At 54.4% G+C, this 23,931-nt stretch overlaps 7 protein-coding genes across 8 annotated transcripts; 3 read left to right on the top strand and 4 right to left on the bottom strand.

The window, feature by feature from the left end:
• The first annotated feature begins 29 nt into the window (after positions 1–29).
• Positions 30–1,140, top strand: CAOG_03345 (hypothetical protein). The gene is made up of 2 exons (XM_004364127.2): positions 30–236; positions 875–1,140. Exons 1-2 carry the CDS (start codon positions 155–157, stop codon positions 1,000–1,002), a joined length of 210 nt encoding a protein of 69 aa, XP_004364184.1. The 5' UTR covers positions 30–154; the 3' UTR covers positions 1,003–1,140.
• Positions 1,141–1,704: 564 nt separating this feature from the next.
• On the top strand, positions 1,705–6,969 carry CAOG_03344 (hypothetical protein). Its single transcript, XM_004364126.2, has 7 exons — positions 1,705–1,994; positions 3,140–4,820; positions 4,949–5,149; positions 5,252–5,472; positions 5,595–5,819; positions 5,907–6,080; positions 6,348–6,969. The coding sequence occupies exons 1-7, from the start codon at positions 1,734–1,736 to the stop codon at positions 6,699–6,701; spliced, it is 3,117 nt and encodes a 1,038-aa protein (XP_004364183.1). The 5' UTR covers positions 1,705–1,733; the 3' UTR covers positions 6,702–6,969.
• Positions 6,970–7,214: 245 nt separating this feature from the next.
• Positions 7,215–10,507, bottom strand: CAOG_03343. Of its 2 annotated transcripts, XM_004364125.2 has the most exons (6): positions 10,389–10,507; positions 9,420–9,864; positions 9,075–9,311; positions 8,453–8,974; positions 8,230–8,344; positions 7,215–8,096 (listed from the first exon to the last, which is right to left on the bottom strand). In XM_004364125.2, the coding sequence occupies exons 1-6, from the start codon at positions 10,469–10,471 to the stop codon at positions 7,315–7,317; spliced, it is 2,184 nt and encodes a 727-aa protein (XP_004364182.1). In that variant the 5' UTR covers positions 10,472–10,507; the 3' UTR covers positions 7,215–7,314. The 2 variants fall into 2 exon arrangements, with proteins under 2 accessions (XP_004364182.1, XP_011270242.1); XM_011271940.1 differs by lacking the exon at positions 10,389–10,507 and having other exon boundaries at positions 9,420–9,945.
• A 449-nt stretch (positions 10,508–10,956) lies between these two features.
• CAOG_03342 (hypothetical protein) lies at positions 10,957–13,079 on the bottom strand. Its single transcript, XM_004364124.2, has 2 exons — positions 12,662–13,079; positions 10,957–12,575 (listed from the first exon to the last, which is right to left on the bottom strand). The coding sequence occupies exons 1-2, from the start codon at positions 12,954–12,956 to the stop codon at positions 10,987–10,989; spliced, it is 1,884 nt and encodes a 627-aa protein (XP_004364181.2). The 5' UTR covers positions 12,957–13,079; the 3' UTR covers positions 10,957–10,986.
• Positions 13,080–14,177: 1,098 nt separating this feature from the next.
• Positions 14,178–17,107, top strand: CAOG_03341 (hypothetical protein; the record flags this gene model as incomplete). Its single annotated transcript, XM_004364123.2, has 3 exons — positions 14,178–14,480; positions 14,537–16,065; positions 16,153–17,107. The coding sequence occupies 3 exons, from the start codon at positions 14,178–14,180 to the stop codon at positions 17,105–17,107; spliced, it is 2,787 nt and encodes a 928-aa protein (XP_004364180.2).
• A 1,618-nt stretch (positions 17,108–18,725) lies between these two features.
• Positions 18,726–19,811, bottom strand: CAOG_03340 (hypothetical protein). Its single transcript, XM_004364122.2, has 2 exons — positions 19,493–19,811; positions 18,726–19,263 (listed from the first exon to the last, which is right to left on the bottom strand). Exons 1-2 carry the CDS (start codon positions 19,742–19,744, stop codon positions 18,976–18,978), a joined length of 540 nt encoding a protein of 179 aa, XP_004364179.2. The 5' UTR covers positions 19,745–19,811; the 3' UTR covers positions 18,726–18,975.
• Positions 19,812–19,817: 6 nt separating this feature from the next.
• Positions 19,818–23,852, bottom strand: CAOG_03339 (ankyrin repeat protein; the record flags this gene model as incomplete). The annotated part of the gene is made up of 2 exons (XM_004364121.2): positions 19,818–22,638; positions 22,727–23,852. The coding sequence occupies 2 exons, from the start codon at positions 23,850–23,852 to the stop codon at positions 19,934–19,936; spliced, it is 3,831 nt and encodes a 1,276-aa protein (XP_004364178.1). The 3' UTR covers positions 19,818–19,933.
• Between the last annotated feature and the right edge of the window lie 79 nt (positions 23,853–23,931).

Genomic DNA, 23,931 nt, shown 5'->3' with positions numbered 1-23,931 from the left:
TTGGTACAGTTTACTTAAGGATATGAGTACGTTAGCGCAGGTTTCTGAGCAGCTCAGTCCTTTCTTCCGACTTTGGAAAAATCTCCGTCTTGTTCTTCAGCACCCGGCTTTTCGTCCTGAATTCCACCACACTCGCACCCTTCCAACTGCAACGATGCCGTCTCATGCATTCAATGTCGCAATGACCTGCGAGGGCTGCGCAGGCGCCGTTCGCCGCAATCTCGCAAAGCTTGAAGGTAAGCAACGACCGACCAATCGCGAGCAAGCGCGTCCCAAGCGCATTCGGGATCACACACGTCCACCCCCGAACCGACCTGCGTGAGACCAGAAAGAGCCCAATGACTGGAGTGAGAGTGAGTGAGCGAGTGAGTCAGTGAATGGCTCGCCGTCGTTGTGCGGTTTGTGAGTGCTTTGGTTCGATAGGAAAGGGGCGAAATAGCATCACTGTGAGCAGCCCGAGTCGCCCGTCCTAGCAAGGAACGGACTCTTTTTGTTTACATGTGGCGGATTGTGTGGCGTGAGGTTTGGGACGCAGGGGTGGCACGAGGAGGAGTGACTCGAGTCACTGGCTCAGCTAAACCTCAAAGGCAGTGAGCGGCAGAAATGGGTTGTACGCTGGAGCCTTGCAGAGACAAAGATAACAGTCATAGCACTGGTGCATGTTGATGAGGACTTTGTGTATGTACTCTGGCTGCGGGTTGAATGGGGGAGGAGGAGGAGGCAGGGGGTCGCGGTTGAGTTTTAGCCAAAATCGCATTCAAACTGACATCCAACGCACACCACACAGAACACTGATGATGATGATGATGATGGTGATGATGATGAGTTCGATTATTATTTACTAACACTATCTGCGGCCGAAACTTCAAAACAGGCATCGAGAAGGTCGACACGCTGGTCGCCGATCGCAAGGTTGTCGTGAGCGGCACCGCTTCGTCGGACGACATGCTCGCTGCCATCAAGAAGACGGGCAAGGAGTGCTCGTACATTGGCCAAGTCTAAAAAAAATGAAAGCCCACGTCTTTGTTTGCTACGCAGGCGTATGCAAAGCGTGCCGCACACGGTTGTTGTGCCATCTTTATCATTTTGATCGAAAGGTGCATTTGTTTTTTTTGTACATCATCTTTTGTCCACATTCTGAAAAGTTTTTTGTCGCATGTCATACATATCTACGTGCAGAAAGCTTTTGCAGGGTGCGAGGGTTTGACAAAGTGCTGTCAGACAACGAGTTTCCTGAAAAGCAGTTTGCACATCTGCCCACGTAAAGAGCCAACCGTCAAGCTTTGGTACCCCGATGAATCGTCATGATCATCATCAACAGCTCTCTCGCAAACAACAGCTGTGCAAATTCGTTGATCTAGCCTGACTTCGTCCCTCTTCGAGGGTTGTGTGCGTCCGGATCACCTTCCCACACATTTTGCACTGATTTTGAGCCCCCCCCCCCAATAAAAAAGATTGTTGAAGTTGTTTGAAGGTTATGTGCAGTCTCGTTGTCGAGCAGTACAATTCGGGCTAGAGCTGATTCTTGTGTAAATGTCGAAGGTTGAAACCTTCCGTTCATTTTGGCATCAAACGGTCTCCCCACCAACGGCACAAGACCATGTCTCTTTTTTTTTCTTTTGCCTTCGATAGCAGCACCTTTTCCGAGCAGACCTTACATTTCACCCCGACCAATTCTGTCTGAGCGCTCAGTTCATTCTTTGTATTTTGTTGTTTCTCTCCAAGTTCAACCAATGCCTTCGGTCCACACCAGCACCTACGAGCTCGTGCTCGCTCCGATCGCGCAAGCAGTCGGTGAGCTGGTCGTCATTGAAGAGGAGGCCGTGCAGCACAAGTCGCCCTTCCCCGACATGACGGCAACCGGCTCCATGATTGCCAAGTCAACTGCCGAACTAATCAAGATTGCCACCCGCGTGAAGGCGACCACCACCGATCGCCAGACACAGGACGCCATGACCCCCGCCATGGTTCTCTGCGAGGAGTCTGCCAAGCAGGTATGATGAACGAGGCAAGAGTCGAGAGGTTGGGAGGAGAAGGAGGTGGGGGAGAAGGGCGCGAGTGTTCCGCCTTTTTCATTGATTGACACGATGAGTCGACAGAGGAGAGAAGCAGCAGCGATTCTGAATCCAATCACCGCTCTAATTTGCTTCTTCAAGCAGTGGGACTGTGTGTGTGTGGGATGCAGCGAAACGGACGATCAAAAGCGTGCTGGGCGTGTGTGCGACACACTGGAACTTTGCGCTTTTTTCCGTTTTGCTGATCTAGGACCACTTTTGTGGATACTTTTGTGGATACTGAGCGACCGAGACTTGGTCGCATCCGTTGCGCCATCTCTCTCTCTCTCTTTCCTTCTCCACACAATGAGCTACAAGTGACTTGCGTCATTGGAATGAATGTGAACGGAAGGGGAGCTTTTTAAAAAAAACAAAAAAAAAATCCAGGAACGGTTTGACAGTGATGAATTCGACAAGTTGTCATGGCTGGGCAAGCATTGGACCACCGCTGGCCCTGAATGCCTGGCCTTGTCGCTTTGTGGGGGGGGGGGCTTTGTCTGTGTGCGTTTACCAATATGTGCAAAGCGGCGCGCAGTGACAACAGCCAACAAAAATGAACAAAAAGCAAAAAAAAAAGAAAAAAATCCAAAAAAATCCATTCGCACGCCTCTTTTTTAGATCTTGCTGTGCGTCATGGGGTTGTGAATCGGGTGTGTGGGCGGTGAGATTGTGGTGTGCGCGTGTGTGTTCAAGACAAGCACCAGGCAGGACAACCCCGCTTCCAGCAGCCGCCGATCGCAACACGCAGCAAAATGCACAAACAACAGAGCTTTTTTTTTTTGACAGGTCATTTTTTTTTTTTTTTTTTTTTTTTTTTGCTTCAACATTCAAAAAAGCACGGAGCGAAAAATGGTCACTTTGTTAGTTCTCCGTAGCTTTGATCGCTGCTTTCAGCCAAACAAAACTCATACAACGGCTCAACCATCCATCTCATCCAAAAATGGGGCGTTGAATATTTTCTTATGATCTTTTGTTCTTTGAATCATCACTTTGCTCTGACAAGTAACATCCGCTCACAAAGTCATGAATACTGCCAACATCACTAACACATGTTATTGTTTTTGGTATCGCTTGTATCCTGACAGTTCGTCGAGAGCACGGTCGCACTGCGCGACAACCCGCGCAACGAAGAGGCGGCGGCATCGCTGTCGCGCGCAGCAAAGGCGCTGCTGGATGGCACGTCGCGAGTGCTGCAGGCGTTCGACGACAACGAGGTTCGCCGTATTCTGGCCATCTGCGATCGCGCGCTGGAGCAGATTGCCATTCTGGCCAAGGTCAACACGATTCCCGAGCTCGCTGCCTCGCTGAAGCCCGCTGTGGCTGCGCTGGTCGACGTGGCCAAGGCCACCGACCGTCGTGCCACCGAGCTGACGTCGCTGACGGTGCAAAACCAGCTGCTGTCCGCCAACGAGGTCATCAAGACCTGCTCGCCCAATATTGTCAGCAGCATCAAGCTGTACTGCACCACCCGCAGCAGCCAAACGGAGGCCGAGCGCGAAAAGTCAGACATGTCGATTGCCACGCGCTCCTCGAAAGAGTTTGTGACGGATCGCGTGCGTGACGCCGTGCTCGAGATTCGTCGCATCATGCAGCTCAAGTTTGTCTACGACGAGGACATTGACGACGCATACGTCATTGCCGGCGGTGTCGTGACCTCGGGTGGCGCGTCGTCCACTGCGGCCACCGCCCAGACCCTGCAATTCCTGCAGGGCGGCGCGGGCGGCAAGCACGGCGCCAACCGCCAAATGCACACGCTTGCTGTCAAGTACGGCGAGCAGCTCGCGCTGTTCAAGGCCATCCAAGAGGGCCTGGTGACCATTTCCCACAATGTTCTGCGCCAGGACAAGGCCAAGGTGCTGGAGAATGGCATGAAGCTTGAGGCCGACTGCGAGAAGGTCAGCATGAAGGCCATGGAGCTTGACGTGCAGTCCCGCAACGTCTCCGCCATCGGCAACAGCTTTGGTGGCTCCTCCAAGGCCCTCAACAAGCTGGGCGCCGGAGAGAACGGCAGCCTCCTGCAGACGGCCATCTCGCAGCTTGCTCAAGCCCGCCGCGAGATGATGAGCAGCGCCACGCAAGTTGCAGATGACACGAGCGACGAGGCAAGCCGTCGCGAGCTGCAGGCAAAGGTCGCGCACATGAGCGAGAAGGCGTCGCAGCTCGAGGTTCTTGCCACGGCCCAAGCCATGGAGAACGCCACCATGATTCTGCAAGAGCTGCACAGCCCGCTTCGCGAGATGATCAACGCCGCGCACCAAGGCAACCCGCCGGCGCACGGTCTCGCGTCAGACCGCTTCAAGGCCGTCTCGGTCCAGCTCGGCAAGTCGATCCAAACCACCTGCGCATACACGAGCGACCCCGAGCGCGCCAAGCGCCTTGACCAGCGCTGCGCCGCCCTGCTGAAACTCGTTCCCGAGCTTCAGAACGCGACGCGAGCCGTCGCCGTCATCAATCACGACATTGAGGCGCAGCGCAACAAGAACAACGCTGCCGTCGTTGCCGCTGTCCGTGGTGAAGGCGACGCCGAGACCAGCGGCAGTGGCGGTCAGGGCTCTTCGGAGAGCACCATCGGGGCTGCTGCCAACGGCCCCGCCGCTTCGCACCAAGTTGCCACCCTTCGCGGTACCGAGGACACTCAAAACCTGCTCAAGAAGGCTGCCGTCGAGCACATGGACACAATGAAAGCAGAGTGGGACAGGGCCCTGGCTGCACTGGAGCGCGTTCTTGACGATGTTGCTGCTCCGAATAGCATGTTTGATGTTCTGGGTGAGTTTTTCAGGGCAGTATCCTGACTTGTGGGGGGGGGGTCTGCGCGTTTGTTTGTTGCTTGTACCTTAGTTCATTTCTTGTCGACTCTGCTCATGTTCTGCTGTTTTGTTTTTGCTGTTTCGCAGCCGATGACCTCAAGAACCACCAACTCGCCGACTTTATTGCCGCCGTCGAGAGCGGGGACCAGGCCAAGTTTGATGCGGCTTTGAATGCTCTCAACGAGCGTGTCAGCCACATTATCATCCAAGCCAAGTCCGAGGCGGCGCGTACCGGCAACGCCGAGTTTATCAAGACTGTCGACCGACTGTGCGAGGCGCTTGAGAAGTGTAAGGGGGGGGTTTTTGCAACTTGAACAGCGTCGGCGCTTGAGAGAAATGTGGAAAACAAAAGGTCTCACCATTGCTTCTTGTCCGACTTTGGACAATCAGCGCGCGATCACCTTGTTCAGACTGGTCGCGAGGCGCTCCTGAACCCGACCGCCGAGAACAAGGCGGCATTCAACAAGGCCCAGCACCAGTTTGCTCTGGCTGTCACCAACATTGAGATTGCCCTCCGGTCCAAGCCCGCTCCCGGCGAAGGCGAAGACGGTCTGCCTTCTGTGCCGCGCCACAAGGTCATGGACCAGATTGACCAAATCTTCCGTCGCATGGTACAGCGTTCTTGTTGAAAGGATGAGTATTGTTGGTGACTTGTGCTTTACACTCACTGTCGTTCCATCTGGCTGGCAATCATTGTGCCCCTTTCCCCACCCCTCCCCCAAATCCTCCACAGGCCCCAGTACCCAAGCCCGTCGTTCAGTTTGTGCAGCCCGATACCAGCCAGATGGACAAGGAGGCTGCTGCAAAGGCCGAGGCTGAGGCTGCCGCCCGCCGCGCCGCCGCCGAAGCCGAAGCCGCCGCCTTGGCCGCAGCAGCTGCTGCCGAAGACGACGTCGAGTCCGAGTCAGAGGAGGAGGAAGAAGAAGAGCAAGTCAGCGACAAGCTGCAGCAAATCAAGGTAAGGTGGTGGTTGTTGTTTTGCGCTGGTTTTATGCATTTCTGCGTTTGGTACTAATCTTGCGGTCTGCGGCAAAAAAACTTTCAGGATGCCGCGAAGGAGCTTCGAGCAGAAGCTCGCAAGTGGTCGAGCAAGGGCAACGACCTTATCGCCCTCGCCAACGAGCTGGCCCAGCTCATGTTGGAGATGGCCGACCACGCTCACCACTTCCGCAAGGCCGAGCTCGTCCGCACTGCCAAGCTCATGTGCGCCAAGATTGTTGTAAGTGCTGCTCGAGTTTGTGGTTGAACGCTCCCCAGCGAACCCCCCCCCACACAACAAAAAACAAACAAACAAACAAACAAACAAACAAACAAACAAACAAACAAACAAACAAACAAACAAACAAACAAACAAACAAACAAACAAACAAACAAACAAACAAACAAACAAACAAACAAACAACAAACAAACAAACAAACAAAAAAAAAACCCCAAAAACTAACAAACTTGCCTCGATTTCCTCTCATCTCTGCTCCCCGCACCCAGGAAATCGAACGCATTGCCCGCGAGATTGCCAAGAACTGCCCGGACAAGCGTCTGTCCAAGCAGTTGCTCGATTACGTCGACCGCGTTCCTACCATTTCCAACCAACTGCGTGTCATCTCGTCCGTCAAGGCTGCCAACCCCAACGATGCCGAGACTGACTCTCAGCTCGTGGTGTGCGCTCGCAACTTGATGACCAACGTTACGCACGTCGTCAACCGATGCGAGGCAGCGTGCGTCGCTCGCCAGCAGATTGTCGGCGATTCCAACGCGCCCAAGACAGGCCCCAAGCTCCAGTGGAAGCGCCGCCTGACGACCAAGCGTTCCTCGTCCAAGGATGCCGTTGCTGATGCTTAAACTCGACACTGTAATCGTTTGGACAGAGACAAGCTCAAACCTCGAATTATCTGCGTGTTGTGGTTGTGATCGGAACCATTTTTTTTTCTTTGGGTGTTGGTTGTCGTTTTCTGTTTGTTGGTCTTCTTGAATGTTTGCCTTGACTCGCTTCATTGTGTGTTTTCAGTTCACCATGCGCTCCTCTGGGATTGCACCTCTGGATTGATTTTGTTTGTGTCCGACCCATTTGTTTGTTTTTTTGGATGAATTTACTTTGCCTTCTTTTGGATTTTTCCAATTCCAATTCCAATTGTAATTCCAAAACAGTTCCAAGAACAATCCTATTGACGCTCAACACTACACTTCAAGCAGCATTCACAACACAGCTAACGCAATAACGAGTTCAACGCATTCACGACAAACACCAGCAGCTCGCAGCTGCAAAATAATTTCAACACACCAGTTCTCGCTTTGTTCATTCTCGAGAACAAACTAAAGACCTCCGCAACATCTTCTCTCACATCCACGCGTGTGATCAAAGTCCACCAAAACAGAAAGAAAGAAAACAAAAGCAAAAAAAAAAAAAAACAAACAAACAAAAAAAAAAACAACAAACAACAAAAGCAAAACGGCTCTACACGTCATCTTCGTCGTCGGCCGAAGACAAAATCCTTGAACGGGCAGTCGGAGACATGTACATGACCATGCTTGGGCTGCTGACAGACTCAATCATGGACGAGTTGCCATCAAACTCGGCTCCGCCCAAGCTGATCACGCTTTGATCAAGCGTGGGGTCCATTTCGGAGGCCGTATTGATGCTAGTCATGCTGACAGCGCTCGAAAGAGTCGATGGCTCATCGTCGTCGTCGTCGGCCGGGAGCGGAATGCCGTGGCTAGGATCGACATCAAACTTTGGTGCTGCAATCGTGGGCACAGTCGAAGAGCGGCTCTTGAGGAAGGAGGGCTTCTCGCGACGACCGTTCGCGGTAGGTGTGCTGGGCGTAGCTGCGGCCTTGGCGGTCTTATTACGAACAGACTCGCGGGCATTGCTGTACAGCGACGCGCTGGACGTGTTGCGGCTAACACTGGCGCTTCGACCCTTGCTCGATCCAAAGCCCATTGCCATGCTCATGGTGCTGGAAATGCTGATGCTATCGTCATTGTCAGGGTCCATACGCATGCGGCTGCGCGAGTGCCCGTTCATGTAGTCACCGCCGTCCATGCTAATGTCGTCGCCGTCGAACGCGTCCAAGTCGTGCAGCGATGCAATGGCGCCGTGCTCCTGCTTGACCGTGTCAGACAGCTGACGAGTCGTGGTAATCCACGCGTGCAACTCGTGGCGGTTTGGCACTTGCACAGTTCGGTGCACCTGCTTCTTGTTTGGTCCTTCGGTGAAGTGGAATCGAAGCACGTTTTCTGAACGGTGGTTGGAAAGGGCATGGTGTGAGCAAAGTGTTTCCCCGAAACAATCGGATCACAAGAGACATGTTTTTGGAGTCAACATCTCCCCAATCAACAAAAGGGTTTTCCGAACAGTAGTGAATCTTACCATTGATGCCACCATCGCCACCCAGGTCGGAAATGGAGCGGATACTCAGGGATTTGCCAAAGCGACCCGTGTCGTTCTCGACGGCTTCCACCTCCAGATCGACAAGGGGAACAACCTGTAAAACCAAGTAGACAAGACACAGTTGGTCAGTCATGAGAACAATACTCGAACACAAAACGCGAGCCACACAACAATTTTCGACATCCAGCCCCCGAAGCCTTACATCGCGAACAGCATAACGACGCACGCCGCCCTTCGTGACCAGACGGGTGAACATGAGCATGCGATCAAACAAGAAGGCATGCAGATCGTGACCGTCGCGAGCACGCATGCCACCTTCAAGAACGAGCATGTACGAGTCATTGACGAGATCAATCTCTTGTTCCTTGGAGGCAAACAGCAAAGCCGAGTTCAGTTGGGTCAGCTTGGCCATGCCAGTCTGAGAGTCCACGTCTCGGATGACTTCTTCCGTTTGGGCGATGGCAGCGACAATCTTGCTGTGATCGGGGTGCTCTGGCGGCGTATGCTTGAGCACCGCGCTCAGCAGCAGCGGGTACTTTTGGAGGCGGCGACGAGGCTCATCCAAGAAGCTCCACATGTCCAGCTTGCGGCACTGGGCGAGGTCGATGCACCGACGCAAGAGATCGGCAACGTTGCCGTTCGTCTTGCTGATGCGGTCGACTTCGTCCTTGGCAACCGAGCGCTCACCGCAGTAAGTGCCGTAGATGGAACGGAAGCGCGGGAACTGTCATGGGGTTCAAGGCAACAATGACAGAGTAAGAAGAAGAATCTGGCGGCGGCGAAATGCCCGCCCTCCAAGAAAACGAAGCGCTGCACACACTTACCCATTGGAGGAAAATGTCGCCAATCTCGTGGACGAGGTTGTTTTCCTTACGGGCAGCAACGAGAAGCTTGCACATTTCGGTGTGCGGGGAGACCAGCTGTTCAATGTTGCCAAAGATGATCTGCAACTCTGCCGCTGAAACCATGTTGAGCTTCTCCATGGGCTTCTTGAAGACGTTCACCAAGAGGGTCAGGTCGGCGACATAGCCTTCTTCCGATTGGATGATCTCGTGGATGACCTACGTGATCACGACGACGAGTGAATAACCAAAAACGCACAACATCCACAGCACGCAGAAACTTTTGACTCTCAATAATGACTCCCACAGGGACAACGTCGTGCCTACCTCCTGACGCTTGGCTTCCTGGCGAGGCACTGTCGCATAGAATGCCGGGTCCACGGTGGAGCTCCAGAGGTCTGACTTGTGCACGGAGGCCTCCTTGCGCATGCTGCTGCGACCAGGAGTGTTGCGACGGAGGCTCTCGTACTTTTGGTACTCCTTGTAGGACGTGGGTCCTTTGCTCGGGCTGGGCGACACGAGCATGGCGGTCCGCTTGACAGGGGTGGACGTGACGGGTGCCATCGGCGTGCTCGGCGTGCCAGGCGCCTCGGGGGTGGACGAGCTGTCCTTCTTCTTGCTGCTCGGCGAAAAGCCAAACAATTGCCTCAGGCGGCTCTTGCTCTTCGGCGTGGCAATTTGGCGCGGTGTCATGGGCTCCTTGGAGGTTGCCTCTGCGAGCGGGGTTGGGCACTCGGACGAGATTTCGCTCGACTTGCGCTTGCGATTTGGGCTGTACGACAATAACAAAACAGCAATAATTTTCAGTCAAAGGTTTAACACAACGGCGACAATTGTACAATGCATAGAAAGCTTTTTTTTTTTTAAAAAAAAAATAATGAAGAAAGTCGGATTCTGGTTTGAAACCGTTTTTGATTTTTTTTCTTCGTTTCATTTTTTTGAAACCGTTTCAAATTTTTTTGGTTTTTGCATTTTGAATTGCGGTGGAACTTTGAGTTTGGAGCGACAACCGCAGCGTCGAGTCAAGTCACCAGGATGTGTGACAAATCGAGCGGACACCAACTGTATTGACTGCGGACACTGCTTGCTTGCGGGCGACAGCAAGCGGCGCGAAACGGTGGCTGGGTTTCAGTTTTGTTGTTGCGCTGCTCTTCTCTGCTTCACTTTCAACAGAGGTCCGTCCCGCAGCCGAGTGCCGAGCACCGCGCTGCAATTCTCAGAGTATATAGCTTGGTTATCCAATGACAAAAAGAATGAAGGCGGCCGAAGCGGTCGGAACTGACTCGCAACCATTACCTGCAGGGTGAACCGTTTCCGGTGCCGGCAACGTTCTCATCGCCCGCGGCCGTCATTCGACGGAGAACCATCGGAGAAGCCATTGCTGAAAGATGTAAAATGAAATAAAGAAGAATGCCAAATTAAAAGAAGTGGTCAACGAGTGTGAGGCTATGCGTAGAAGCGCAACAAGCTCAAAGCAGCGGGTTTTGAAAAAAAAAAAAAGCAAAGAAGAGAGAGTGAGGTGAGCAAAGCCCCATCAGCGCAATTTGCAAGGAGAATCATCGTATGCATAGTACGAGTATGACTTAAGTACATTGATACGGAAAAAAACACACAAAACCTCTACCCCGACGTGGACTGCACACACAACAGCCGTTCCCTCTTTTTTCGAGGGTCCAGCCGATTGTGTGTGTCCGGATTGTATTTTCACTGATTTCCCACTGTTTTTGGGACCCCCCTTGATTAAAAGGATTGCAAAAGATTTTTTGGATTTGTTTGAAGCTTGTTGATCAGTCAAACAGTGCAAGTCGGGGTAGAGGAACGCACTACGAACCCTTTTCGAGTTCTATAAAAACAAGCCTTTACTGACATAACAGGAAATGCAAAATTGGTGGGATCAGACGATAGCAGCAGGGTTTTGATTCGGGAAAATCGCGAAATCTATGCGCAAGGCAAATTGCTGGACGTTCCGGACATTCGCGGGCACAGCCCGAGCAGTCTGAAACACGTGATGATCGGTGGTGTGGTAGGGCTGCGGCCGAAAGGTATCGAAAAGTTCAGAGGGCACCACAAAGTACAATTGGGCGACGCTTCCAGGTGGCAAACGAGCAATGGCCTCGCTCAAGCGTTGCGCGATGACAGGATGGTCCCGACTGACGGTCATCTGCAAGAACATATAGGGCGAGTTGCGGTTGTTGTTCGGCGAGATGATGGCGTCGATGGCCGGAAAATTGCCGTGATCTGGTTGAAAGTAGCGATTCGGGAGATTGAGATTAACCTGGTCCAGCTGGAGGAAGCGGACGGATGTGAGCGGCGGAAGGACCTGATTGGTTCTTTGGTTGTTGGACAAGTTTCGAACGTTGAAAGATCCGCCCTGACGGATGAGACGATGGGCGAGCCTCTCAAACAAATGCCCACGAAGCGCGCCAGGCTCTGCAAGGTCGGCAGACGCACGCAAAAAGCTGACGAGGTTGTCGCGTTCGTTGGCAAGCGCAAGAGTCAGAAAACTGTCGGCCACCCAATTAGACGCAAACAGTAAATTGTACAACGAGAAGGAACGATCGTCTGCTTGGACATGGACGTGAAGGATTCGGTGTGAAAAATCTTGCGCATCAGCAATCTGACCCACAGCGCTGCGGACCGTCTGGATATTGCAACGACCAAGCGCCTCGTTCAAAAGCAGTTCGGAATACGGCAGAGTCATCCCATCATCGAGAACCTCGCGCGCGATGCCGCCCCAGCGAAAAAAACGCTGTTCGGCAGCTAGAACTTGCTCGGGAGTCGCGTTCCGTTGCTGGAGGCGAGCAAGCAGCTCGTTCCACGACCACACTGGCATGAACATCCTAGGATAGGCGTCTTTCTGGACCTCCTTGTAAAAGTCGCGGCGCGGCGAGGTGACGAGCAGGGTGTAAGCACGGTAGATACCAGCGGGATGGCCATCGACAAGGTACCAGAAATCGGCGCGGCGGTCGTCGAGACTGTCGTAAAAGCTGTCCAGAGCAATGCTGCCTTTCAAAACCTCTCGGTCAGGCCGTAGGAGGTAGCGAATGGTGGCTGGCTGCTGCTGCGGCGCTGGCTCGTAAACCAAGGTCAGCCGAGGGTGTCGCTGGAACAAGCGATAGACAAAGTACGCCGAAAAGAACGTCTTGCCGGTGCCTGGATTTCCAGTGACAATCCAGCTGTGCTTTGCTGCTGGCGCAGAGTTTGCTGCTGGCGCAGAGTTTGCTGGTGGATTGATGATCGCATCGAACATTGCATCGTAGCAACTGCGGACCATGAGGACCGATCCAAGTTTCTCGTTCCCAAGCCAGAACACGCCGTCAGGCAGGGTCAAGAACCTTGGTTCATTGGCTCGAAGCGGCTGCCCAGGAACATGAGCCACTGCGACCATCCGGTTGGTGTTAGGATCCAGTCGCAAGACCTGCTCGGTCACTTGGTTGTCAAGAAGGGCTCGCCAAAATCGGACCAGCGAGTGGTTTGTTTCCACTACCAAGAAGTTGAGAGACGGAAAGTGAGCATTTTCAACGCCGTATCTGTTCAACACAAGCATGTCGATAGAATGGTAGACATACAGAGCACCGAGCCTTGTGCGGCTGGGGCTGGGTTGAGACAAGCGAACAGCTGTTGACGAACTGCCGCGAGGTCGGTGCTGGTCGTGCTGATGATTGCCAACAGTTGCCGCGCGTCTTCCTCATACTGCTGTGCGTCTTGAAGGAATCCTGCTGCACGGGCGGTAGCAGCAAGCCGCCGAAGCTCCCGCCGTTCCTCTCGGTCGGCTGCCAGAGCTTGCGTCATTTCAGCGATCGCTTGTTCGAGTTTTGCTTGCTCGGTGCTTGCTGAAGCAAGTGCGCCCTGGCTCGAACTCATGTGCGCGGGTACTGGAGTTGATCAATAGCTGATTTGCCGAGGAAAGAAGGTGAGTGGACGCGAGGTGAACGGTTTGTTGGCTTCTCGAGGAAAGACCAACAACACAAACCAAAAAGACGAACTGAACAAGACTGCATTTGCTCGAGGAACCAGCCGGATCATACATGTATACATTGTCACAAATTATTCGAAGCTTGTTCGATCAGTCAAACAGAGCAAGCCGGGGCGAGAAGGGATGAGATTTTTGTGGGAGTAGAGAGGTGGCCGCTGACGGCCACTCGATTTTCTCTGAAGTCGCTGGTTTCATCATTGAACCGAGCAATCTTCTTGGATACTTTCTCAATCCGATCAATGTAAGCAGCCAGAATGAACATCAACCCAATCTCCAAACGTCTTTTTATCAAACAAGACCTGAGTGAAGTCACAGAATTCAAAAAGACCGGGAACGTTCCCGCTGGCGTTTCCCTCTCGTTTCGCGGTGAAATGGAAGGATTTTCACCTTCGAACCAGAACAATACGCCTAAATCCCTACGGGTTCCATAATGAATGGTAAAATGGTAATCATGAGATATCACCATAATCGACCCACCATTGTGATCGACTTGATGTGGCCAATAATAGTGTCAGAGGAGTGGCGGTGCTCAGATGAGCGGTTTTCTCAGAAAATCGAAAAATCAAAATGGCCTCGAGGCGACCGCAAAACAGCGCCACAAGCGTTCTTCCAGGACCAGTGCAGCAGAGCATCATAATCTTTGCTCAACTTTGCACCCCCCGCATTTTCGAGATCGAGCACACCGACTGCCTAGGGTGCATCGCGTACTATTACGGCGAGGAAGCGCGCAGGATAGAAACACTGTTTTGACCCCCAGAAGAACGCCACAACGCCGGTCGCCATTGCCGAGCTCGATTTCCGACGTGTCCAGTCGGTGTCGGACCGCGCACTTTTCAGGGGTGATTACAGATGATATTTACAACCGTTTTGGCTCAATGGCGGGGCGATCGCGGTGGGGAGCGATTTTGTGTGAAGCTGGATCTTTACCACTTTGGGCTGGATTGAGCCACTCTTTTCTGTTGTTCTTCAGAGCCATAGGTCTCAGGTCGATTCTTGTACTTTTCCGTCCTCACGAGACCGACCAGACCTGCAACACACACACACACGTCAAGCAATTCATCCAAGCATAAGAACCCGACACACAAGAGCCAGCGAGCGCACGAGGCGAGATGGAGGAGGACGAGGAGATCCAGCCGCAACCAAGCTACGAGACATGCAGTGTGCGGCTGGTGGTCCTTCACGACCTCGTTCCCGACGCCAGCCAGGATCGCTTCATGGATCTGGATGTACCTGTTGCCCAGCCAGAGGCGCTGCCAACGTACGGCGATGTGGAGCGAGCCTTGCAGACCCATGACTTTAGAGAAGTTGCCTTCCGCCCAAACCCTCAGTTTTGGTGTCCAGTCGTTGGCGTCAAGAACAAGTTCTACCCGTCAAACAAGACGATTGCACACCCCGAATGCGTTCATCTTTCTGTCAGGTTGCGTTGCCCCTGTTGCAAATCCAACATCCCGCGGTCGCGATTTCACAGCGCGAACAAAACTTGAGATTGTCTTCCGTGCAACCCGCGTCCACCGACTTGGCCGACGACGAAACTAGCGTAATGCAAGATGATAGGGACGACATTCTTGAATCTCTTAACGACCAAGACGGGCACGACGAAAACTGCCGCTCAAGAACGCCTCGGAAGCGCAGGGGAGTCCATCTCACCAAGGAGGAGCGAGACAGACTTCCGCAGTGGAGCCCTAGTACGACGCTCATTCCTGTTCGAACACGCCGTTGGTATTGCTTCAATAGACGCGATCCGTCGAGGCCGCCTACGACCGTGCCAGACACACCAACTCTCCAACAACGATTTATTCGCGCCTGCTCCAGCAAGAAGCGAGTTGACAACAACTTTCAGTTACGTCCGGAGCTCGGCGCCGGATCCTGCAGTTTCGGCCTGAGATTGACGGAGCTTGGCCAACACACGCACGGCGAGCTGCACCTTATTGGGTTCAAGCTCGAGCAGATGGGTCGCCACGACATGGCTTGCACCGACGGCTCGCTCGCTTTCAAGCAGCGCGCGCATCCTGAAATCAAAGAGTGGGTCATGGATCTGGTGCGCAAGGGGTGCTCGGAGGCGTCCATTGTAGCGCAGTTGGAAGGGCCAACTCTCAACCCGCCGCCTCGCCCTCTTTCAAGTTGGAACGTACCGTACACTTCTGGTCGCTGGTATCCCACCAAAGACGCAATTCGCATGATGATAGTCAACTCAAGCAGCGAGAAGCTACATGGAACCGACCAGCAGCGCATCGACCAATTTCTCGCGTCAACCTCGTCGTATGCCTGCTCTCACCCTCACTCGCTCTACCAAGATGGGCAGTGCCCCGGCGAAAGCCAATACGGCGACAAAAGCGATGTCATTTATCATCAATTTGTTCACTGCGACTGCCAGAGCTGCCTCGAAATCCCCCTGAGGGAGTCGAACATTCTGATTTTAATGACGCCTTGTCAGCGGGCAACGTGGGACGCCCTTCGTCCCAAGGTCCTGTTCCTGGATTCAACCTTCTCAGTCAACCGCTACGACTGGGCGACAACAGCACTCGTTGCTGCTGACGAATCAGGCGCTGGTGTTGTGCCGCTGGCGTTCATGATCTCCGACAGAGATCGCGAGCATGAATATGCGCGGTTCTTGTCCGAGGTCAAGCACGCCGTAGGTGAAGCGTTTAATCCGGTGCGCATCGTCATCGACAAATGCGGCGCTGAGCGAAACTGCATCAATCAGGCGGTGCCGGGTGTGCAGGTGGCAACTTGCTGGTTTCACGTCTGCCAAGCGGTGGAGCGCCAGTACCCGGGCAGACTAGATCTTCTCTCGTGTATGGCTAAAATGCGGTATGCCAGGAATGCACAAGAGCTGAAGGACGCGAGCAACAGCTTGCTCAATGCCGCCGGCGAGTTCCAAGGTTATTTTCTGTCTCAGTGGCTCAACGAACGAGATATTAAAACCTGGACGCTCTTCCACCTTGGCTTGGTGCGTGATGCGCTGGATCAAGGCCACACCAACAATTTGATTGAGCGGTAAGCTTGTGATGATTGTGAGTCGCTTGTCCCGTGCCGAACTTTGGAACCTTGTTGACATGTCATTGCGACTTGCCTCCCCCATAGCTTTTTCGGCACGTTCAAGTACAAGTTTCTGAAAGGTTACCGCATGCACGATTTGGCAGGTCTCGCAATCAGGATTGTTCGGGACACGAACCAGCACTTCTGTTTGCAACGCCAACGCCAGCTACTCGACAAGCCGAATGTCGCCTTCCTTCCAAAGTTCCGCTCCTTACTGCTTGAGAAAGAGATGCACGCAGAGAAGCTCGTGGAAACCGGTCAGGTGTTGGAGCTTCATCGCTACTTTGGTGTAGGACTTGTTCTGCCTCAGCGGACGCTTTCTGAGCTTGATCTACTCCAAATTCGCGAACTCGCAAACGCTCACCTTGAGCCATTTTATCAGACGCGTGGCATGCCCTTGACTGAGGGTTTGCAGCAGCTGCACGAAGCGCTGAAGCAACAGTACCCAGATGTTGTGGTCGTTGGTGTCGAGCGGCGCTTTTGCAGCGCCATGCACGATCACGCTTTCATTTGCAGCCATATCCGTGCCGTCGCGCGGCACTTTGGAGGCATCGAGAACTTTCGTCTTCAAATCCATTCTCTCTTCGAAGAGCCACCAGTGTGTCCCGTGTCCCGCTCAGCACCCGTCAATCCTGCAAGCGAAACTGCTGTGTCCGCAGCCAATACTGCGTATGCCGATGATGCCCTGCCGACTGGCGCAACCGACATGGCCGTAGACGATCAGCTTGATGCAGACGGACCTGCTCGCACCTCTGACATGGCCGTAGACGATCACCTTCCCTCGGGCCCGGATGCAGACGGACCTGCTGACCGCACCTCGGACCTCCCCGCCGAGCTCGATCCGAATCACGGCGCGTCACCTTCTGCGCGTAACTCCGATGATGCTCCAGAGCACAGCTCTGGACTTGTTGAGACGGTGGCCAGTCCCGACGACCTGGTGGACGAGCTCTCCAAGCTGTTCGAGAAAGGACTCGAGCGTCTCAAGACCATGGGGCGATGAGTTGCAAAGCCTCGTTCGCCAGCTCACACGCAATTGCAGCAACAGCATGCGGAATGCGACAGGTCAGCGAGGGATTCTTTCATTAGATACCCGGCGCACGCGTGGTGCAACTCGTAAGGCTGCCAAATCTACCCGAGCTGCCCAAGCCAAGGCAAAGCGAACTGCTGCTGCCAAAGCCAACCGAGCAGCAGCAGCAGTAGCAGCAGCAGCAGCAGCATCAACATCGTCAGCCTCAACCGTTCTTCCAGGTAACGCAACTGCATCCGCAGCAGCGTCGTTGGCGACCAGTTCGTGGACACGACGCAAGAAGTCTGGAGTGAAGGGGCGGCCCAAAGCTAAGCATCGTGTTCCTGCTGCACTTACCCGAGAAGTCGCAAGATCCTTTTGCGCCAAAGACAGTCAAGCATTCGAGAGCGCAAGGGCGGCGGTGACTGCGTACAACACCCAACAATAGTAGTTTGTCGACTACATCCCGACTTCTCGCAGCAATCGCGGTACTCGAGATCCGTGGGGCGACACTACCCCTTCATTTGCTAATTCCGATCCCACATTTGGGAATGCGAGTGATGGTGCACGTTCAGCCAGTCGGAAACGACCTCGATTGGAGCCAGAGGCTGACCCGCAGGAACGGAACCAGCGCAACCAACAGAGGATTGGTTTGAACATTTTGCCCCTCAACTGCGGCCGCCTGGAGGGCGCTCAGCGGCCATCCGTGCGCGCGACACAATTCGACGGTTTTCACGCTACGACACGAGTCGGGATGACGATGCAGACGTGTTTGAGGCCCAGCCTGAGGAGATGGACGACGATGACTTCAGGTACACTCTGGAGGAGTGTGTGCGTGCTAGACGGCTTGAAATGTTTGATTCAGCTGTAAACCCAGAGTTTTTGTGAAGTTTTGTATGATTGTGTGTGCTTGGTGTTGTACTTTGGGTCATTGTGGTGCTGTCCTCCCCACTGTTTTCACAGCAGCGGCGCCTGAGAGGTGTCAGCATCCTTGACCCCATTCGATTTTAAATTTTGACACATGGATAAACTTGTCTTTGAAGTTTCGCGGCATAGAACGTGGCAGAAGAGCTTGAAAACAGCTCGACAGCGCAAAAAGGAGGAAAGCGCAAAAGGAGGAAAAAATTTTCTAAGTCCAACTTTTCCTGTCGCCCCCTTGATGCTCACTGCTACGCAGCCTGACTGGGTGACCCGATCCGCCCGCCCTTCGACCCCATGACTCAAACACCAATACCATTCCATAAATGCCCTAGTAGTGGGTTGCTGGTCCACCGTGGGGGTTGGTGGCTTGGCCGTTCCCTGCACGCTCGCGGCGCTCCCAACCATTCCCTCCCGTGCTCGGTCCAGCGCAGACTTTTTCACCGGCTCACAGTTGAAATCTACATTATCATTTATGGGCAACATGATGCTGGCAGAGAGAAGAGGCTAGATGACACTTTGAGATTCGGACCTGGAACCCGTAGTGATTTAGGCGGATTGTTCTGGCACCTTTCACCTTGACGGCAACGCGAGAGCAGAAATCCTGATCCCTGAAATAACAGCTCTTCTCTCAGAGCTCGAAGCAATCAACAAAGAAACTCCACCTGAAAAGATTCCCGACTGGATGTGTTATTGATTGATGTGTATCTGTATTTGGAGTGTGTTATCAGTGAAGTCTCTTGTTTCCCGATTATTACTCTCATCATCAACCCATTACTCGCATCTTCGTGGAACGATCTCTGATCATAACAGTTTTTGGGACCCCCCTCTGCAAAAAGATGTTTGGAATTGTTTGAAGTTTGTTGATCAGTCAAACCGAGCAAGTCGGGGTAGAAAACCTGTACAAGGGGAACCGGGGGCTCCGCTCACGGCAAAACAACAGCTCAAGACACTGTCGCCATGAGCGCTCCGCCGGTAATCATCACTAGTAGTGCAAAGCCAACATTGTCAAAGGCATAGCGGCCATACACGTAGTAGATGGCCCAAAGAGCGGCCACAATAATCCAGACAAGCGGCGTTAGGAATCGGTCCAACTCGGGCGACGAAGACTGCCTCGACTGCCCGAGTCCAGCTGATGCCAGCCATTCTGCTTCTGACGGACCAGTAGCAGATCGTGGTTGAGAATTTTCCGATGCATTGTTGGCTTGTTGTCCCGGCTGCAATGGATAGACCTGCCAAAGTGCGATGGATTTTCATTCATTCATTCAAACGGGGTGAGTTGGCGATGGCAAGCAAGCACTGGGTATTATCATGGCTATCGTGTGGACTGAGAAGATGATCTCCCCGCCATCATCAGAATGACCTATCTCCAGAATGATTGGAGGACGATGACTGGTACGACCCGAATTGTACACACCGCGCAATGACAGGCTGTATGAAGGGTGCCGCCAACGGTATTACCTGGCAGTGTATGACTGCGCCTGGCTGAAGACCGAGCGCTTCGAGCGTGGCCGTGTCTGGCTGCAATAATCGCCCGCTGTGGATGAACTTGACCCCGTTGCCCTGGGCGAGCGCGTCGCGGAAGTGGGTCGCGCACAGCTCGGCCAGCGTCATGTCCCGCGTCGCCAGCGCACTCCGGTCCTGCTCGCCCACCTTCAGGCGCAACAGAATAATATCACTACCGCTCTGGGCTGGATTGGCGGCATCCATCATGGTGTGTTTGATGGCTTGATGGAGCGACAATGGAAACAGTCAAATAATGGAAATTCAATGAATAAGGAATGATGTTCATTTCGAGTTGAAGAAAAAAAAAAAAAGGTGCAAAAGTACAGTATTATTGCAGGCGAAGGAGAGCAATCGCTCATAAAGCAGCAAGCCAAAAAGAGAAGGACAAGAGGTCAATCACAAACGGCGACCGAGGAGGAGCAAGGCGTTGCGGGCGACAGCAGACGCCAGTTGCAAGCTCGGGCTGCGATGGATGGCTGTGTGGATGTGTTTGCGCTGGTGTTGGTGGAGCAGCGGATTGCGAATCAAAGGCAAGGATGATGCGGTAGCAACAGCGGATGGAGCGCCTGCTTGCAAGGTCGAATACGAGCGCAACGCTGGCGCAGTGCGATTCGGCGCCTTGAATTGCTCACTGCGCTTTGGAGGCTGTGTCGCGGGTGCTGTTGGTTGAAGGTGAGGTGAAGCATCTCGACGATGCAGTTTTCGCGGTTGTGCAGCAGCGGACACGGCCACCGGCACAGACGCAGGAGCGGCAGTTGGCGGCGATTGCGACAAAGTCGTGAGTCCCTCCTCCGCCGCAATCTTGTGGAGCAGCACGAGCGCTCTGCGCGGCATCAGTTGCATCTCTGTTGGATGGAGCTCTCCAAGTTTGAGCAGCCGCGCGGCACCGAGGGCGCGAATCACCTTTTCATATTCTGCACTGTCAGACCCGAGCGCAGCTCGGCAAAAGACCAAGAACAAATCAACACCGTTGTGGGTTTTTGCAGAGGGATCGCCGCCGTGCTCCAACAGCGTGAGAATGGCTGGCATGACGCAGTTACGCACGGCACACAACAGCAACGTGTAATTCTCTTTGGTGCCCGAGTTTGGATTGGCGCCAAGCTCGAGCATTCGAGTGAGAGCTGGTATTTGCGCGTGTCGCACAGCAGAGAGCAGCAAGTTGGACAGCATTTCCTCGCCACCTGCCAATTCCTCCAGCGAAACTGGCAGCTCCAGTAGCCGCGCCGCGACGGAGGGTCGACGGGCGCGAATTGCGAGGCCGAGCGCCGTGTGGCCGTTGCGGTCCTGCAAGCGCGCATCGGCGCCGCGTTCTAACAATAGACTAACGAGTTCGACGTTGTCGTGGAAGGTGGCCATCATCAGCGGGGTTTGTAACCGCGCTGTGCATGCATTCACGTCCGCACCGGCGTTCAGCAAGACATCCGACATGGTGATGGCGAGAGGGTGAGCCGTGGCTGCAAAGTGCAGCGCCGTGAACTGGCTAGCGGTTGCATGATTCACCAGGCTCGACAAATCAGGACCGAGGAGCTCCATGATTTCAAGCGCTCCATGGCGCGCGGCAAGATGCACCATGGTCTCGCCCATGTGGTTGGAGGCATCAAAGTTGTACTCGTACCGCAAGAGCGCGCGTGCCATATGGCCATGACCGAACTTCATGGCAAGAAGCGCGGGCGTGTTCCCGCGATCGTCGACCATCGTCAAGTCCGCGCCGGCACGAATGAGGGCATCCGCTGTCGGCACCAAATTCTTCAAAGCAGCAAGGTGGAGTGGTGTTCTTTGGCGCGCATTGACGCCATTCACATTTGCGCCATACTTGACGAGCAAAGGAATGGTGGCCGCCCGTTCAGCAAACAGACTCGCAAAGTGCAGTGGCGTGTTACCCACGGCACTCGCGTGCTGGACGTCCGCCGACTCATCCAGCAGCATTTGCGTAATCTGCTTGCTTCCCAGCGCGAGCGAGAGCGGTGTTTTGCCAATGCCATCGACAGCATTCACAAGCGCACCCGCTGACAAGAGATGCCGCACGTTGACGGAGACCATCGTGAATGCAGCCAAGTGGAGCGCGGTCATGCCCGTGGCATGAATTCGCATGTTTGGGTCTGCACCGTGAGCGATGAGTTGGGCGACTGCGGACGGAATAGCATTGGCCACAGCATCGTGCAGCGGGGTGAAGCCTCGCTTGTTTGCCAGATTAACTGGTGCACCGGCACTCAAGAGCGCCTTTGTCGTTTCAAAGAATCGAGGGCCCAACTGGCGCGCACCGTAGTGCAGCGGGGTGGTGCCTGACGAGTTTTGAACGTGCAGGTTGGCCCCGGCCCGAATGAGGGAGGTCACATGGCCGGCAAAGCCGAGACTGGCAGCAACATGCAATGGTGTGCTCAGAGACCTGTCCTGAGCATCTGGATTGGCGCCTGCCTGGAGAAGCAGAGCCATGATCTCACCAACCTTGGTGTCTTGCCAGGAAGCACACACGTGCACTGCAGTTCTGCCCACAATGTTCGTTGCATGCACATCGGCTCCAGCTGCAAGCAAGAGCTTGACACAGGGGACTAGGCCGCGCATGACGGCATCCATCAACGGGGTGCGTTGCTGTTCATCGCGGGCATTGACGTCACCGCCAAGAGCCAAGAGCATGGATAGGACACCCGTGGAACTCTGTGGATCCACGGGCGAGACGGCTGCATGCATGAGCGAGCGACCAAAGAGGTCGCGATGGTGCAATAAGCGCTGCCGCCGTGAAAGCAGTTCGTCCGTCTCATCCACGCCGAGCCTGCGTTTTGACGCTTGGTAGGATGGAAGTGGTTGCTGTCGCAGTTGTGCAAAGGCAATAGAATCGATATGGAGCAGCATGGCAGCGACAGCATTCGCATTGCCGAGCCGTGCAGCGGCGATGAGAGGCGTCCAGCCGATAAACGTCCCGTTGATGGCCGGCAGGTTTGGATAGGCGGGCTTTGGTGCTTCAAGAAGAGTCTGCAGCAAGGGCATGTTATTGGTCTGCACAGCATAGAGCAGTGGTGGCGCAGCGTCGGGTTCTTGCAAGGAAGGATTGGCACCCAGAGCGAGCAACGTCCGAACCAATGGCAGCGAATCGGGCCGTCGAACTGCCATCCCAAGCGGGGTCTGTCCAGGCCAACCACTGTTAACGAGCTGCGAGAGAGTGTCAGAAGGAGTCGTTGGTGCGAGCGATACTCTTGGATTGCTTCGGGCTTTGGCCAGCAAGTCCAAAAAGATGGGTTTGATGGCGTCTGCTCGGGATTCGTTCCGTTGTGCAGCCACGAGCAGACACTCGACAGCGACGCGCGATTCCAGCTGTGTCGCTGTCCACCGCGAGATGCTCTTTGCACAGCACTGCTCCCAAGGGGTGGTCGGGTGCGGGTGCTCCGCCGTTCGGAGCCGCGGGATTCGGACCGAACTTTAGAAGCAGATTGGCGAGTCGGGCATCCACCTGCTGGCGGTGGGCGTGCCAAATCTTGTTCACCTCAGCCGAGGCGCTTTCAGCATACTGAGCGGCTGCGGTACCAGCAACAGCAGAGGCAGCATGAGCAGGAGCAGCAGGCGATGTCTTGGATTGTGACGAAACTTCGCCCGGCGGGGTCAGTCCTGGTGGTGTGCCAGCCACTTGGTCAATGATGCGAGCCTGTTGAGGTGCGTTTGGCGCCACGACAGCAGGTGTGTTTATTGTCATGCCCGTTGCTCCAGCAGAAGCAGGAGCAGGAGCAGGAGCGTGAATCTGTGCGCGGTCGTCTTCCAGCCTTCCACCTGCGTTCCCAGCACCCGCAGCAGCCCTAGCAGCATCCATCAGAGGCGTGCGAGTGGCCGGTTTGGGGGTGAGAGTGGTAGGAGTCGCAGTGTGCGGAGTTGTACTGGCGGAGGCAGTCGTGGCAGTAACATGCGCTCGGCCATCTGGCCGCACTACTGATCCTGCCGCACCATCAGCGGCGCGGATCTGCTGCAGTGGCTCTGACTCGAGAGTGGCTGCTGCAGCCCTGTCCCGTCGTGCCTGCACCAGCTGCTCGATCATGGCGCGCGCGGCATTCTCGTCAGCGAGGTCTTCGTCGTCGTCCAACATGCTCGCTGCTGAGCTCGACACTGGCGCACTGCCACTGCTGCTGAGGCTGCGGTGCTGCTGTAGCTGCTGCTGCTGCTGCCGATGTTCATCATGCGTCTGATGATCCTGCTCCTGCTGCTGCTGAGCGAGGATGAGATCGTCGTTGTCGTCGGTGGCCATGGCATCGTCGACGAGGAAGGAGCGCTCAAGCTCGGCAAACCGCCTGTCGAGGTCGGCCAGGCGCTGATCGCTGCTGCTGGCCTCCATCCACGCGGGTCACTCCAACGAACTCAAAAGCACTCACTCACAACAAAAGACAAGAGATGATGATGATGATGATGATGAT

The sequence above is a fragment of the Capsaspora owczarzaki genome, assembly GCF_000151315.2.
Source record: "Capsaspora owczarzaki ATCC 30864 unplaced genomic scaffold supercont2.4, whole genome shotgun sequence".
NCBI classification, from domain to species: domain Eukaryota; class Filasterea; order Ministeriida; family Capsasporidae; genus Capsaspora; species Capsaspora owczarzaki.
The sequence above is the reverse complement of the archived record's forward strand: the minus strand, read 5'-3'. Positions and strand labels throughout refer to the sequence as shown.

Bases quoted from the DNA above. Each gene is read 5' to 3' on its own strand.
- CAOG_03343 (XM_004364125.2), bottom strand. From the start codon at position 10,471: ATGGCTTCTCCGATGGTTCTCCGTCGAATGACGGCCGCGGGCGATGAG. The intron at 9,865-10,388 runs GTAATGGTTGCG...ATTGTCGTACAG, and splicing joins GGAAACGGTTCACCCTGCAG to CCCAAATCGCAAGCGCAAGT. The intron at 9,312-9,419 runs GTAGGCACGACG...GTGATCACGTAG, and splicing joins AGGAAGCCAAGCGTCAGGAG to GTCATCCACGAGATCATCCA.
- CAOG_03342 (XM_004364124.2), bottom strand. From the start codon at position 12,956: ATGAGTTCGAGCCAGGGCGCACTTGCTTCAGCAAGCACCGAGCAAGCA. The intron at 12,576-12,661 runs GTATGTCTACCA...ACTTCTTGGTAG, and splicing joins CGCACAAGGCTCGGTGCTCT to TGGAAACAAACCACTCGCTG.
- CAOG_03345 (XM_004364127.2), top strand. From the start codon at position 155: ATGCCGTCTCATGCATTCAATGTCGCAATGACCTGCGAGGGCTGCGCA. The intron at 237-874 runs GTAAGCAACGAC...ACTTCAAAACAG, and splicing joins CAATCTCGCAAAGCTTGAAG to GCATCGAGAAGGTCGACACG.
- CAOG_03340 (XM_004364122.2), bottom strand. From the start codon at position 19,744: ATGATGGATGCCGCCAATCCAGCCCAGAGCGGTAGTGATATTATTCTG. The intron at 19,264-19,492 runs GTAATACCGTTG...GCACTTTGGCAG, and splicing joins GCGCAGTCATACACTGCCAG to GTCTATCCATTGCAGCCGGG.
- CAOG_03344 (XM_004364126.2), top strand. From the start codon at position 1,734: ATGCCTTCGGTCCACACCAGCACCTACGAGCTCGTGCTCGCTCCGATC. The intron at 1,995-3,139 runs GTATGATGAACG...GTATCCTGACAG, and splicing joins GCGAGGAGTCTGCCAAGCAG to TTCGTCGAGAGCACGGTCGC. The intron at 5,150-5,251 runs GTAAGGGGGGGG...TTGGACAATCAG, and splicing joins GTGCGAGGCGCTTGAGAAGT to CGCGCGATCACCTTGTTCAG.